Source organism: Myotis nattereri (assembly GCF_964212035.1).
Source record: "Myotis nattereri genome assembly, chromosome: 4".
Taxonomy (NCBI): Eukaryota; Metazoa; Chordata; class Mammalia; order Chiroptera; family Vespertilionidae; genus Myotis; species Myotis nattereri.
The window spans coordinates 79,103,605-79,119,102 of NC_138079.1; the positions used below are offsets into that span (position 1 = coordinate 79,103,605).

The 15,498-nt window shown below is 43.9% G+C and overlaps 1 protein-coding gene across 1 annotated transcript; it reads left to right on the plus strand.

The window, feature by feature from the left end:
• Positions 1-508: 508 nt before the first annotated feature.
• On the plus strand, positions 509-13,776 carry TMEM225B (transmembrane protein 225B; the record flags this gene model as incomplete). Its single annotated transcript, XM_081089773.1, is given in 6 exon segments — positions 509-520; positions 3,423-3,569; positions 3,571-3,634; positions 5,253-5,486; positions 6,199-6,336; positions 13,482-13,776. Coding segments are annotated over 6 exon segments (765 nt in total). The 3' UTR covers positions 13,652-13,776.
• Between the last annotated feature and the right edge of the window lie 1,722 nt (positions 13,777-15,498).

The following is a 15,498-nucleotide window of genomic DNA, read 5'->3' on the forward strand; positions in this document are numbered from 1 at the left end:
CCAGTAGGGGCTGGCGAAGCGGGAGAGGCAGCTACGTGTTTTTCTGGTCCCTGGTCCTCGCCGACTAAGGGTGGGACCCTGGACCAGTGGAGCCTGCTCTCCTGCTCTGTTTCTTCACCAGTACAAAGGGCTCTACAAATCCCCGCTGTGTTAAAATGTCGGTGGTCGAGTCTGGCTTATATCAGTGCATTTCCAAAAGTGTCCAATCTCAGCACTAAGGGCTGTTCACATGCACACGGGACCCTGGCCTATCCCCAGAGAAAGGTGAACAAGGCCCACCTCACTGGAGAGCAAGGTTGGGGGTAGGAGAGGGGTTGCGTGGGGTGGGAAGTGCAGACAGGAGGTGGACCACTGGGTGGCCTGTGGTAACCCCAGGCTGGGGAGAGGAAAGTACTGTGCCAATATAATGTGTTTATTTGTTTCTCTCTGCAGTAGTTACCGAGAGCCTGCAAATTCCTGGCCTTCCCCCCACCCCCTCCTGTATTGTTCCCATTGGCCTAAAATGGGCATGGGGCGTCCAGTAAGTGCACAGTTAATTTTTGTGGAGGGAGTGGATAATGGTTGGTAGCTGGGAGGTCTGCATGGAGTGGACAGACAGGATCAAGCTGAGCTTTGCAGGAGAGGTGGGATTGAGAAGGTCTGGAGGAGCAGAGAGGGCACCCTCAGGGAAGGACCCCAGGCATGGAAGCTGCAGATGCTTGCGGGGGGCGAGGGGGGGGGGCGGGGAGGAGGTGTTCCAGGACTAGAGGGAGACACGAGGGGTGTGGGGGCAGGAAGGGTGCATGATTGGGAAATTTTGTGAAAACTGAGAAGACAAGGAAGGCTGATGAGCTGGGAGCATGAGAGAAAGGGAGAAGCCAGCATGAGCTCCTGGCTATAGTGTGGGCGATGGAGAGGATGACTGAAATAGGGACTATGCTCAGGTCAGTTTTAGACAAGTTGAGGTTTTGGGGAATAGACAGGAAGGGGTACAGACTATCAGATGAAAATGTCCAGGGTACTCCATCTCATCCAGAACATGGGGGTCAATGTGTCGCCATGACTCCTACCTGGAGAGTTTTATAGCTGGGACTCAGCACTCTCTGGTCCCACCTATTCCATAATTGTAAAGCAAAGGGAACTGAGGCCCTGAAGTTCAGACGACTCATCAGTAGACATGGAGGGTGGAGGGGAGATCAAAAGGGTAGCTTTGGAGAGAGGGAACATTCTTTCAGGTGGGGAGAAGAGAAACTGGTAAGTGACAGAAAGGAAGAGAAAGCACATTAGAATGTTTCCAAAGCATTAAACATTTATAAACAGCATAGTTGGGTGGGAAGGCTGGGAGGGCACCCACACCTCTGTCCTCTGCCTTTAGACTTGTCTTCTTTTTTCTTTTTTTTAAAAAAATAAATATATATTTTTTATTTTTTTTACAGAGAGGAAGGGAGAGGGATAGAGAGTTAGAAACATCAATGAGAGAGAAACATAGATCAGCTGCCTCCTGCACACCCCCTACTGGGGATGTGCCCGCAACCAAGGTACGTGCCTGCAACCAAGGTACATGCCCTTGACCAGAAAGGAACCTGGGACCCTTCAGTCCGCAGGCCGACACTCTATCCACTGAGCCAAACTGGTCAGGGCTAGACTTGTTTTCTATAGTGATCAACAGTTCTCAAAGTCTCAAAGACACTCCTGGTCCCAGCTGCAGTGAGGGGTGTCTGTATTGAGGACCATGGAGAGGCCCAGATGCGTGAGGATGAGCAAGGGTGCTTGTACAGGATGCAGAGAGGTAAGAGCAGCACCTTCACTCCGAGGACCCTGTCTTCAGTAGCCATCATGCACAGCTTGAATCCTTGGTGCTGCCAAGCACTGCCTGGCTTATACAGGAGTCTCCAGGCCTGGCTATGGGCATGACTTGGAAAGAAGAGCTGTTCTGTTGTCTTACGGTGCCCCTCATCTCCCTTGTCATGTGTCTCTCTCTCCTCCTGAAGCCTCCCTTCTGCACCACCAAGTGGGCAGGGTCATCACAGTGCTATCTGGATACATTCTGACCAGGCATTCCCTCCCTGTAGCACCACGAGCTCCTACTCAACTCCTCTCCTTCCTCCACATGTTCCTCTCCACCTTGGGGAAAACTCATTCCTCAGGGCTGCCAGGCTTGGCAAAGGCAGAGAAGAACGCAGACTAGTTGAATACATTTTCCTTTAGACTGTGAATGGCCACTAGCCCCTTTTTCAACAGGAATATTTGAATTTTAGGAGAAGCCCATCTCCTGCCCCTACTCCCCCTCCCCCTTTAACCAAGCACTTGAGTCCCAGCACTGTGCTTGACCCTTCAGTACGCAGTATTTCATTTGCCCTCCCAGTGACCCACCGGGCATTATATCCTCCCTCTTCCAAATGGGAGACCCAAACTCCTGAGGGTTTTAGCAAGCTTCACGAAGTTACACAGCTAGCAAGTGATAGAGCAGGGATGACAGTCGAGGGCTTCTAAAGCCAAGTCCAGCCAGTTCTTATCGTCTACATCTCAGGTGCTCATTCAAAAGAAGGCATCTTTTTTTAAAAAGAAATATTTTTTATTGATTTCAGAGAGAAAGGGAGAGAGAGAGAGAGAAACATTAACGATGAGAGAGAATCATTGATCATCTGCCTCTTGCACACCCCAAACTGGGGATGGAGCCTGAAACCCTGGCATGTACCCTGACTGGGAATCTAACCATGACTTCCTGGTTCATAGGTCTATGACGCTCAACCACGGAGCCACACCAGCAGGGCAAAAGAAGGCATCTTTAATGACAGGTGGTGGTCAAGGAGAAGATATGAGGGATCCTTAACTAAGGGCCTGACCTCCAGGCCTAGAGGATACCTGGGGCTTCAGGAAGGTCTCTGAGACTTTTAAACTATTTGCAAAACTTGCTCTGTGCATGTGATCTGCTCATTTTTCTGCAGATGGCTCCTCCTGGCCAGGTGGACCCCTTCCCATCTAAACCCAGCATCCTGAAGCAAAAGGGCCAGTCACTGAGTAAGGGCACTTCAGACCTGGTCTTACCTCCCCCTGGTCCTCATTCTGAAATCTCAAAAGGCAAACAGCTGACTGAAGAGGGCGTTGGAGAGGTTCTTCTGTGGGTAATAACAATTGAATGGTTAGAACTTTAGAGCTAGGAGAGATTGCGGACAGCGTAGTCCAACCTCCTCATTTTACAGAGGTGGGAAAGGGGACCCTACATGCCTAAGGTCATCCGGTGAGTCAGTGGCAGAAAAGGTCTATGCTATTTTAGGTCCACTGAAGAGGTCTGTAAGACTGTTAAGTCTATTGAGGCAAAGAGATCAGCATTCACTGAGCCTCACATATGTGCTCGCATTTCCTAAATGCTATCTCCTTGTACCACATGACTATTGGGAGTATGTGCGCCCACCTCTTGCCCTCACTTTTCCCTTACACAGGTGATACTGACTTTAGAGGACAAAAACATAAAGGGCTTCACATGGGCCATAGCCCCCGCCTTGACTGCTTTGGGCTACCTGCTCATACTGCTGGTCACCATCTTCCCCTTCTGGGTGCGCCTTGTGAATGAGGAGTCCCGTGAAGTGTTTTTACAGTGGCCTGTTTGAGAACTGCTTTCATATCAAGTGCTGGAAGCCTCGACCCTTATCCAGTAAGGAGAGATGGAGGCAGGGACTGGGGGAGAGATGGGGCTGTTGCAGGAATTGGGGGTGACAGACAACAGGCTTTAATAAGCCCATAAGGGCATTTTTCTCTGAGTCTCCACTCCTTGGGGGTTAAAGGAAAGTAGGCGGCTGGGAGGACGTTAATAATGCCAGGCTGACACCAGAGTCAGGAGCCAATGTGTCAGGAGCAACAAAGTTTATTTCTGGGGAAAAGAGTAGCCCAACATGTGATGGGGGGGGTGGGATCCTGCCCTCCTCTGTGAGGCTCTGCCACCTCTCAGGCTGCCATTGGCCCATCCAGGCAGCACCCGTTAGGCACCACTCCTAGTCAGGGGAGCAGCCTGGTTAGCAGAGCCTCCACTTGTCCCCTTGGCCACACACCTGTCCATCTCTGGGTGGCAGCTCTGCAGATACTGTGCTCAGGCCTGGGTACCACATTATCAAGGAGGCACTTGACACCATGTTTTATAAGGAACTTGGAAAGTGTCTGTCTTGGAAAAGAGGTGACTCTGGGAGACCTGGGAATTATCTCCTGGTAATAGGAAAGAAGAGCCACCTTGGGGAAGAAAGGCCAGACTGTGTGAGCTCTTTGATCCAGGGTTTCTCAACCTTGGCACTACTGACATTTGTGGTTGGGTAATCTTTGATGTGGGGGCTCCCCCGTTTCTTACAGGTTAATAACAGCCCTGCCCCTCTTCTACCCACTAGATACCAGTAGAATCCTCCCTGCATTAGTTGTGGCAAACAAAATAACTTCTTGGCATTGCCAAATATCTCCCATGGTGGGGGGAGGCGGTTGTCTCTGGTTTAGAAGCACTGTTTTAACCCAAGGGTAGACTCTAGAACTCTGGGTCTTCAACAATACCTTTGTCTCTTTGTTCTACCCCCAGCTGTCCATTTCTGCATGCTCAGGAATGGATACAAACTCATTTTAACATGGGTCTGAATCATGCCAACAGTAGGAGAATAAGACACCCTGTCTTTAAGACTCTGGCTCTGCTATTTTGGGTCTGTTTCATTACTTCTATTAACCAGGATAATTATAGGGGTTTCCTGCAGCGTTCAGAACATCTTGACTTTCTACCAGTGACTTGTACAGTGTGATCATTACAGATGTGATTCCTCATGTTTCCTTGTGTAACAAATTTTATCACCAGGGTTTTATTTTAATACTTTTTTTAAAAAAATGATTTTAGGAAGGGAGTGGGATAGAGAGAAACATCAATGAGAGAGAAACATCGATGCCCCTTCTGGGGATCAAGCTCACAGCCTGGGCATGTGCCTTGACTGGGAATCGAACCAGTAACCTCTTGGTTCATGGGTTGATGCTCAACCACTGAGCCACCCTGGCTGGGCTATTTTATGTTGTTTTTAAAAACCACCATTTGTCCATCTAAATTTTTTTGTTTGTTTACTTCCATGTCATGGGGAACAAAATGGGGCGAGAGCATTCTTGGGGCCAAAGTGGCAGGGTCAGAACCTTGGTCCCAGACCACATATTGGGGAGCTCCAGGGGCCATTCCTGCCAAGGACCTGGGGGGCTTCGTGGGCTCTGCCCTTAGGGGTCAGGGTGCCCAGCACTTGCCCACTCTCCCTCCCCTGCAGTTTACATCATCCTCGGCCGAGTTTTCCTGCTGTTTGCAGTCGTCTTGTCTTTCCTCACCACCCTCACCATGGTGTCTTTTGCATCTCAGCTCTTTCCAAGGACCTGGAAGCAAACTTTTTTATCAGCCTCCATCAGCTTCTTCACAGGTGTGGAGCAGGCAGGCAGCCATGGGGAGGGTCTGGGGAGGGCTCCAAAGGCAGGTGGGGGAGTTAAGGGGGAGGGGAGAGGTCTCTGTGATGTTAGGAGAGAGGATTTGAAGGCCCCTCTCTTTTGTTGGCTTCTCTATGAAGTAGCCCACCCTCATACCTGCCCCCTCTGTATTTATGATCCCTTTCTTTGGGGCTTTTCTGTTCTTCATACTTCCAGCTAGCATAGTCCTTGCCACATTGATTGGGGTCATTTGTCTGGTGGCCTTTTACCATCATCTCTATCCCAGTGACTGGCCTAGAGTCTAGAATAGAATTCTAATATAATTGAAATATATGATCTAAATAAAATATAAATGTTTCTTAGATGAATGAATGGAAGGGACTATCTCTGTCCTCTGGAACCTCTGACATTAAAAGGTTGACCAAGGCCTTCCCCTGCCATGAGATGAAAGGGCTGGAAGGCTTATGGTGGAAGAATCAGGTTGAGTTTCACCCAAAGCATCACACTCAGAGGGCCCAGGCTGAGTCAGCTGAGGTCATGAGCACGGAGGGTACCCAGGAAAAGGATTTCTGATTAGGGAGGTGAGGCACATGGGCTTTGAGATGAGTTGGGAAAAGAGGGCAAGACAGGTATGTGGGGTGGAAGTTATTGGCTCTAGAGGGCAAGGTGTGCCAGCAAGAGAAAGGAGCCTCCATGCAGGAGCCACATGGCTCTGTCTAATTAAGTCCGAGGAAAGGCTGGAGTGAAGGCAGAACCACAGGAGGAGATGAAGCGTACTTCCCTGTGACCCTGCAGGGACTTGTGCTTTCCTGGCCTTGCTGCTGCATGCCCTGGAGATCCAGAGTCTGAGGATGCAGCCCCGCCCGCCCCAGTTCTCCGTGCAGTGGCCTTACTATGTCCTGGGCTTTGGTATCCTTCTGTTCATAGTGGCTGGTGAGTGTCCTGGAACTGGTGCCCCTCTCCCTGCCCTCGGTTTGGATTCAGGAGCCTTGCTCTAGAGCTGCGCTGTTCAAAACGGCAATCACTTACTACATGTGCTATTTAACTTAAATTCATTAAAGTAAAGTAACATTAAAAATTCTGTGCCTCAGTCATACGAGACACATTCCAAATATTCAATAACCACATTATTCGGTGTCTAGTGGCTACCTCACTGGATGGTAAAGATACAGAAATTTCCATTGTCATAGAAAGTTCTACTGATAGCACTGCTCTAGAGCTTCAACCCGACCTTCCATCCTTTTCCTTTCCAGTTCTTATCCTGCTTGACTTGAGAATCAGACTCTTCCAAATTTTCATACTCTCCCTTATTCATAATATCCTGGTTCCTGAGGCTTTCCAGTCCTACCTCTATCTCTATCCTGAAATCTAAGATCCTATTCCTCACCCTACCCCCTTTATCTTCACATACCATCGCCATCTAGGTTTATAGTCCTAATTTTGCTCTATTATCTCTGCCTGCTATGTTAACCTGACCCATGATTATAATCTATTTTTTAAAATGTGTTTTTATTGATTGAGAGAGAGGGGGGGGGGAGGAAGGGAAATGAAGGGATGGAGGGAGAGGCAGAGAGAGAGAATGAAAGAGAGAGAAATATCAATGTGAGAGAGACAGATCGATAGCCTGCCTCCTGCACACCCCCTACTGGGGTTTAAGCCCATAACCCAGGCATGTGTCCTAACTGAGAATCGAACTGGTGACATTTTGGTGCATGGAATGAAGCTCAACCAATTGAGCCATACTAGCCAGGGTATGATTATAATCTATTTTAACTCAATTTTATTATACATTGAATATATAATAAAGAATATCCTATATAACAAAAGGCCAGAGAACGCAACGGCATCACGACCATAACAACCGTTAGACCAGAACCACCATGGCCCCTCCCTTGGCTGGCCCTGCCTGCCAGCAAGTAGTTAGGGGTGATCAGGCAGGCATGCAGAGTGGTTAGGGGTGATCAGGTAGGCAGGCCAGCAGTTAGGGGCAATCAGGTAGGCAGATGGCCCCTTGCAGGGCTGGCCCTGCCCCCCAGCAAGCAGTTAGGGGTGATCAGGCAGACAGGCAGAGAGGTTAGGGGCATCAGGCAGGCAGGCAGAGTGGTTAGGGATGATCAGGCAGGCAAGCAGGTGAGTGGTTAGGAGCCAGAGGTCCTGGATTGCAGTTGGACATCCCCCGAGGGGTCCTGGATTGAAGAGGGTGCAGGCCAGACTGAGGGACAACATCCCCCCCCCCATGCACGAATTTCATGCACCGGGACTCTAGTTTATAATATAACTGTAAGATATAAGTACTAAATAGTGATTAAAAATAAACTGCACACCCATATTTCCACTATATAGTTTAAGAGGTAGCCATATTTCTTTTTTTTTTTTTTAATATATTTTATTGATTTTTCACAGAGAGGAAGGGAGAGAGATAGAGAGCCAGAAACATTGATGAGAGAGAAACATCGACCAGCTGCCTCCTGCACATCCCCCACCGGGGATGTGCCCGCAACCCAGGCACACGCCCCTGACCAGAATCGAACCCGGGACCCCTCAGTCCGCAGGCCGACGCTCTATCCACTGAGCCAAACCGGTTTCGGCGATATTTCTTAAATGTTTATGTACACCCTTGTTTATGTACACCCTTATTTTATGTACCACTGAGAAAGAAAAGTTGATGCCAAGTATAATTCTAAGATGCTATAGCTTATAAGATACATCCTCATTTCAGAGATGTTAATCTTCCCCCAAGGATATTTAAAAATATATATATATATATATATGTATTTAATATTTTTATTGATCTCAGTGAGGGGGAGGGACACTTCAGTGATGAGACAGAATCATTGATCAGCTTCCTCCTGCACGCCCCCTACTGGGAATGGAGCCTGCAACCAGGGCACATGCCTTGACCAGAATTGAACACTGACCTCACAGTTCATAGGTTGACACTCAACCACTAAGCCACACCAGTTGGGCTAGAGGATATTTTTTCCACTGGTTTTTAAAGAGAGTGAAAGGGAGAGGGAGAAATCTCCATGTGAGTGAGACACATAGCTTGGTTGCATCCCGCATGTGCCTCTACAGGAGTGGGAATCGAGCCTGCAACCGAGTACGTGCCCTTGACTGAAATTGAACCTTAAGTCTGTGGACTGACACTCTCACCACTTAGAAAAACTGACTAGAGCTGGAACTTGACATTTTCTCTCCTTTTAAATCCTCACCTGAGGATGTTTTTATTTATTTTAGAGAGAAGAGAGGAAGGGAGAGAAACATCGATGTGAGAGAGAAGCATCAATTGGCTGCCTCCTTTATGCAATCCAACTGGGGATTGAACCCATAACCTAGGTATGTGCCCTGACTGGGAATTGAATCCACAAAATTTTTGTGTATGGATGAAGCTCCAACCAACTGAGTAGGCACTTAACACTTTAAACACACACACACACACACACACACACACACACACACACACACACACACTTGAATTCCCCTCTAAGAATTGCTTTATTTGCAGCTCTGCTTTTAAATGTGTAGTATTTTTTGTTGTTATATTTCACATATTTTCTAGTTCTCCTTATGATTTCTTCTTTGATCCCTGAAATTTTTAAAAATTTTGAAGCACAGAATTTTTATTGTATCTGTGTTTATTATTTTAACCTAATTTCAATTTGATGAGAGATCATGGTCTAGATAATCCTAATATTTTTGGATTATTGAGACTTGCTTTATAGCCTAGTTTGAGGTCTGTTTTCATGTTGAATGCAATCTTTTATCTTTTTAATAAACATCAGACCAAGCTTGTTTATTGTTTAAATCTTGTCAGAGGCTTACCAATTTTAGTCTTCAAAGAACCAGCTTTTAGCTTTATTGAACCTTCATATTTGATGTTTGTTTTCTATTAATTAATTTTTACTTCTAATTTTGAACTTCCCTCCTTAAATTTTTGCATTTATTCTGCTACTCCTTTTTAAACTTTTAAAATCAGGATCTAAGCCCATTGATTTAGACTTGTTATATTTTACTAGGGAATTGAACTTTTTATCATTATCCTTTTTATTTCTAGTAATGCTTTGTTGTAAAGTCTGTTTTATCTAATATTACTATAGCTACTTCTACATTTAGGTTAATATTTACCCGTTATATTTTTTAAACCTTTTACTTTAAAATTTTCGCTGTCTTTATGATTTGGATAGCTTTTATAAATAGCTTTTAACTGAATTTTTTCATCTAGTCTTTTGATCATTGTCTTTTAACTAGAGCATTTAATTGACTTACATTTATTGTGACTACTGATATATTTGTATTTTTTCTGTCACTTTAATTTGTATTTTCAGTTCTTTTATCCTCCTTCCTACTCCCAAATCTCTTACTTGTTTTGGATTGATTGAATTATATGTATATAGTTCTTACTATATTTCTAGCTTCTTTAGTTCCAAAGGCATGTGGTCATTTTTACATATAAATAGGAATTAGAATGTTAAGCAAGCACACAATTATTTTTGACATTTTAAAATGCTTACTTAACCAAGTTGAAAGATAATCAACAGTTATTCTCTACATAAATAATAAAAGGATCCCCTCAAAGCTATATGCTATTTTGTCCAATGTTTTAATTTCTTCTTGTTTTTTTTTTTAAATCCATACATTTGGTATTATTATTTTCTGCATTTAATATTTGTTTGTTTAAATTTAACCACATATTTACTAATTTAGTTGCTCATCAAACCTTCTTAGGCCTTTTATCTAAGATCATTATCCTTCTGCTTGAAATACATTCTTTATTATGCTTTTTAATAATAGTGAATTACAAAAACACTCTCATAATTGGTTGCACATTAAATAATATATTATTTAAGAATGTATATGTTTGTAGTAAACACTGTTATCATAAGTTTCATTATAAATGGCTCTGGAGGGGAGAAAAGATGAAGGTATCAGGAAGAGCCAGATTAGGGGTGGGGGGGGGAGGGGAAGGAGACTTCAAAGATACTTAATGTTCTACCATATTTCATTAATTTTGACAACCCATTTTTTTTTAGGAATAAAAAAGCACATAACTTCAGATGCAGCACAAATTAAGAAAACATTTTGAATAATTTTATATCAATAAATTTTAAAACAGATAAAAATGTATAAATGTATAGAAATATATAAATTACTAAAATTGACTCAAGAAGAAATAAAAATACCTGAATAGTCCTGTATTTTTAGTGTTTTCTGAAAAAAGGATTTGCATTGCTTCTGCCTGGCAAACAGGTGCATAACTAGCCTATGATCACAAACAAAATACATAAATATTGTGAATTTAGCTATGAATGCACTTAACAACTAGCCTATATTTATGAATTCTTGGTCCGCACAGGTAACTTTGAAGTTCCAGTTTCATATGACAGACTTTTATTAGATTCTCCTCTTGAGAAGGCTTTTTCTGCTATTTTTTGTGCCCCAAATGGCCAACAGAATGGTAAATCAGAGTCACCTGGGCTGAGTGTGTCTCTTCAAGGTGAAAGCTAATTGTGTCCTTGCTTAACACTCTAATTTCTATTTTTATTATGGTTTTGGCTTCTAAGAAAATTTTGCTCTGATGCCAGCTTGATGATGCATTTATAAAGACATTTTTCTCTTTTAATCTTTATTGTTGAAAGTATTACATATGTCCTCCTTTTTCCTCTGTTAACCTTTTCCAGCCTGCTCCTGTCCTCCCCCCCTCCCCAGGCCCTCACCACCCTGTTGTCTGTGTCCATATGTTATGCATATACCAGTATACATACAAGTTCATTGGTTGACCTCTGCCCCCTCCCCCCCCCACCTTCCCTCTGAGGTTCAACAATCTGTTCATGCTTCTATGACTCTGTGTCTATTTTTGATCATCAGTTTATTTGGTTCATTAAATTCCACATATGAGTGAGATCATGTGATACTTATCTTTCTCTGACTGGCTTATTTCGCTCAGCATAATACTCTCCAGGTCCATCCATGTTGTTGCAAATGGTAAGAGTTCTTTTTTATTGCTGTATAGCATTCTATTAATACTATAAATGTACCATAGTGTTTTTTTTTTTTTTTATCCACTCATCTGCTGATGGGCACTTAGGCTGTTTCCAAGTCTTAGCTACTGTAAATGGCGCTGCTATGAACATAGGGGTGCATATACTTTTTGTGATGAGTGTTTCAGGTTTCTTAGGATATATTCCTGGAAGTGGAATTACTGGGTCAAATGGGAGTTCCATTTTTAATTTCTTGAGGAAACTCCATACTGTTTTCCACAGTGGCTGCACCAGTCTGCATTCCCAACAGCAGTGTACTAGGGTTCTCTTTTCTCCACATCCTTGCCAACACTTGTTGGTTGATTGGTTGATGGTAGCCATTCTGACAGGTGAGAGGTGATATTTCATTGTCGTTTGATTTGCATCTCTCAGATGATTAGTGACTTTGAGCATTTTTTCATCTGTCTCTTGGCTTTCTGTATATCCACTTTAGAGAAATGTCTATTTAGGTCTTTTGCCCATTTTTTAAAACTGGATTGTCTTCCTTTTGTTAAGTTGTATGAGTTCCCTATATATTTTGGAGATTAACCTCTTATCAGATGTATCGTTGGCAAATATGTTCTCCCATGTAGTGGGCCCACTTGTTATTTTGATTTTATTTATTTATTTATTTTTGCCGTGCAGAAGCTTTTTATTTTCATGTAGCCCCATTTGCTTATTTTTTCCTTAGTTTCCATTGTTCTAGGACAGTGGTCGGCAAACCGCAGCTTGCGAGTCACATGCGGCTCTTTGGCCCCTTGAGTATGGCTCTTCCACAAAATACTACATGCGGGCACGCACGTACAGGGAACATTGTGGAGTGAAAGAAGATGTAGTGTCAAGGATTGAGAAAGGTATGTTGAGATGGTTTGGACATATAGAGAGGATGAACGAAAGGAGATAGACGAAACAAGTATACAAGACGAGTGTGGATGGGAGAGTTGGAAGGGGTTGACCTCAGCAAACGTACCTCAATCAGATTGAGGACGTTTTTAGCAAAGGCCAGCTTAGGAGTACCCTAATTAAGTTAATAACAATGTACCTACCTATATAGTTTAAGTTTAAAAACTTTGGCTCTCAAAAGAAATTTCAATCGCTGTACTGTTGATATTTGACTCTGTTGACTAATGAGTTTGCCGACCACTGTCCTAGGAGATGTTTCGGTAAACATGTTGCTATGAGAGTTGTCTGAGGTTTTGGTGCCTATGGTTTCTTCTAGGACTTTTATGGTTTCATGTCTTACATTTAAGTCTTTTATCCATTTTGAGTTTATTCTTTTTTTTTTTTTTTTAAATATATTTTATTGATTTTTTACAGAGAGGAAGGGAGAGAGATAGAGAGTTAGAAACATCGATGAGAGAGAAACATCGATCAGCTGCCTCCTGCACATCTCCCACTGGGGATATGCCCGCAACCCAGGTACATGCCCTTGACCGGAATCGAACCTGGGACCCCTCAGTCCGCAGACCGACGCTCTATCTACTGAGCCAAACCGGTTTCGGCATTTTTGAGTTTATTCTTGTGTATGGTGTGAGTTGGTGATCTATACAAAGACATTTTTGAAGAGATATTTTATTTAGACCTTTTGTTGTTTTTAGTGGGAGTGTATCTAGTCTGCCATAAGGTTGAAAACAGTTGTCCTTTATTTTCGTGTTAACATTAATACAGTATTTACCATTCATTTAAGGTATCTCCACTTATTCTTATGAACATCAATTCTCTTTTTCCTTTCTTGTATTTTACTAAGGTTCTTAAGTTGGGCATCAAGAGGCCTGGATTTTATGGTCTCTGAAACCTTGTTTTCTCATCTACTAATGGTTAGGCAACTGTTATTTCCAGCACTGGCCATGGTCCTGTGAGTTTATCCATCTGTTTGTATGCCTTGTCTTCTGGTACATTCTGTTTCTCGTTCTGTCCCTATAATGCTCCACCTTGGAGGGGAGTCTTAGGGAGGGCAGGCACACACCGGAAGGAGCTGCATTAGTGGAGGGAGTTTCTGACCTCTAGGGAATGAAGTATGATATCCTCTATAATCTGAGCCAAACTTGTGCTGTTCCCTAGGTGTCATCTGCCTCTTTCAAGAAGCCTGCCATAGGTGCCATTTATTACGCATTTCCCAGAGTATCAAGGAGACTCAAGAGAGTCCACACCTGGAGATTCTGGAGAGTTTTGGAGGAGGACTGAGCTCAATGCAAAAGGAGGCCCTGCTGAAGGAAGAGACAGTTATCTAGTTCCGGAGAGTCTGTCCTCTAACCTTCATCAAGCTGTGTGAGTGCACGTGTGTGGGTGGCACTCCCTTCTCTGCCAGTCTCTGCTACTTTTAATAAGCTTCTTGTGTATCAAATGAACGCTCCACTTCCCTATACAGTGATTCTATTTTGATCATATTTGACTTTTTTTTTATTTTTGATTTTTGAATTCTTCTGAGTCTCTTGAGCAATTTCTCTCCTTCCCTCCTCCTACCCTCTCTCCCTTTTTTCCATTCTTTCTTTTTTTGCAGGTGTTTTCAATAAAAGAAGGACTACTGTCTGTTAATCCATATCTCAAAAACCCAGCCTGGAGGGCAGGAGGGGAGGGAGTTATATTATAAAATGATTAAGTGAAATGATCTTTCATAAGACAAAAACCAAACAGAATGTAACCACTACAGGTGTTTGAGTTAGTTATATTAAAAAGAAAAAGTGATTTCCCCATACAAAAGTGTGACTTGGTACAGAAAACTTTTCCTTCCTTTTTTTTTATTCTTTAATCTTCACCAGAGGCTATTTTTTTCCGTTGACTTTTTAGAGAGAGTGGAAGAGAGGGAGAGAGGGAGAGGGGCCGAGAGAGGGGGAGGGAGAGGGAGAGGGTGAGGAAGAGGGAGATGGAGAAGGAGAGAGAGGTGTGAGAGAGACAAATTGATTGGTTGCCTCCTGCCTGGACCAAGGCCAGGGACAAATCTGCAAACCAGGTATGTGCCCTTGACCAGAATCAAACCCATGGCCCTTTGGTGAGTGGGCCGGTGTTCTACCACTGAGCAACACCAGCCAGGGCCAGAAAACTTTTCGTAAGTATGTGTTGGGAGGAAGAGTTGGAGTGGCTAAGGGGAAAACATCCCCAGGACTGAATTCCAAGGTCTGGAAGCCTGAGCCGAATGAGTCTATGCCCCCGAGGAAAGCATATGTATTGGCATTCCATCCTTCCACCAGAGTCAGAAGCCTTCTGAGTGCACCTCTAACATGCCCTGTCCACATTCCTGATGGTGCCTACAGACGGGGGAGCGCTCAGCCTACCAGCTAGGGTGGGAGTAACTGGGAAGTACAAATCCTTTGGGGCAATGGGGAGGCCAGAAAAGTGATCCTAAGTAACTGCCTCCCCACTTTCCTCTCAAAAGAACACACATGTGGAAAGCTCTTAGAACTTAAGTAGTGTAAATTCAAAAACAAGTACAGGGAGCCCTGTACATCTTTCTGAAGAAATGTGATGGACGTAGCTAGAGTCAAGTGGGCTCTGTTGTGACTGTTAGCGTTCATAAAAGGTTGACCTCGTGCAGTGCACCTTGGGGGTGCACAGAGGTATCAGAATCAGTTCCCTAGAGGCTTACACCCAAGCAGAAGAGCTAAGACATATACACCTGAAAAACAGCCACTAGGTGTTTTAATTATATTTTTTTCAGTTTCTTATATTTCTCTCCAAAAAGTATCTCGGGAATTTCTTTCTTTTTTTTTTTTTTAATATATTTTATTGATTTTTCACAGAGAGGAAGGGAGAGAGATAGAAAGTTAGAAACATCGATCAGCTGCCTCCTGCACATCTCCCACTGGGGATGTGCCCGCAACCCAGGTACATGCCCTTGACCGGAATCGAACCCGGGACCTTTCAGTCCGCAGGCCGACGCTCTATCCACTGAACCAAACCGGTCTCGGCATCTCAGGAATTTCTTATAGTGATATGGTGACAGCCTAGTTCCAGTCATCTTGCTTATCTTCCTAAAAAAATCCATATAGGAACTATAATTATCAGTTAAACTAGGAATAGAGAAAATCTGCAAACTAAAATATGTAATTGTGGCCCAAACTGCCCTGCACCAGCAGAGCCA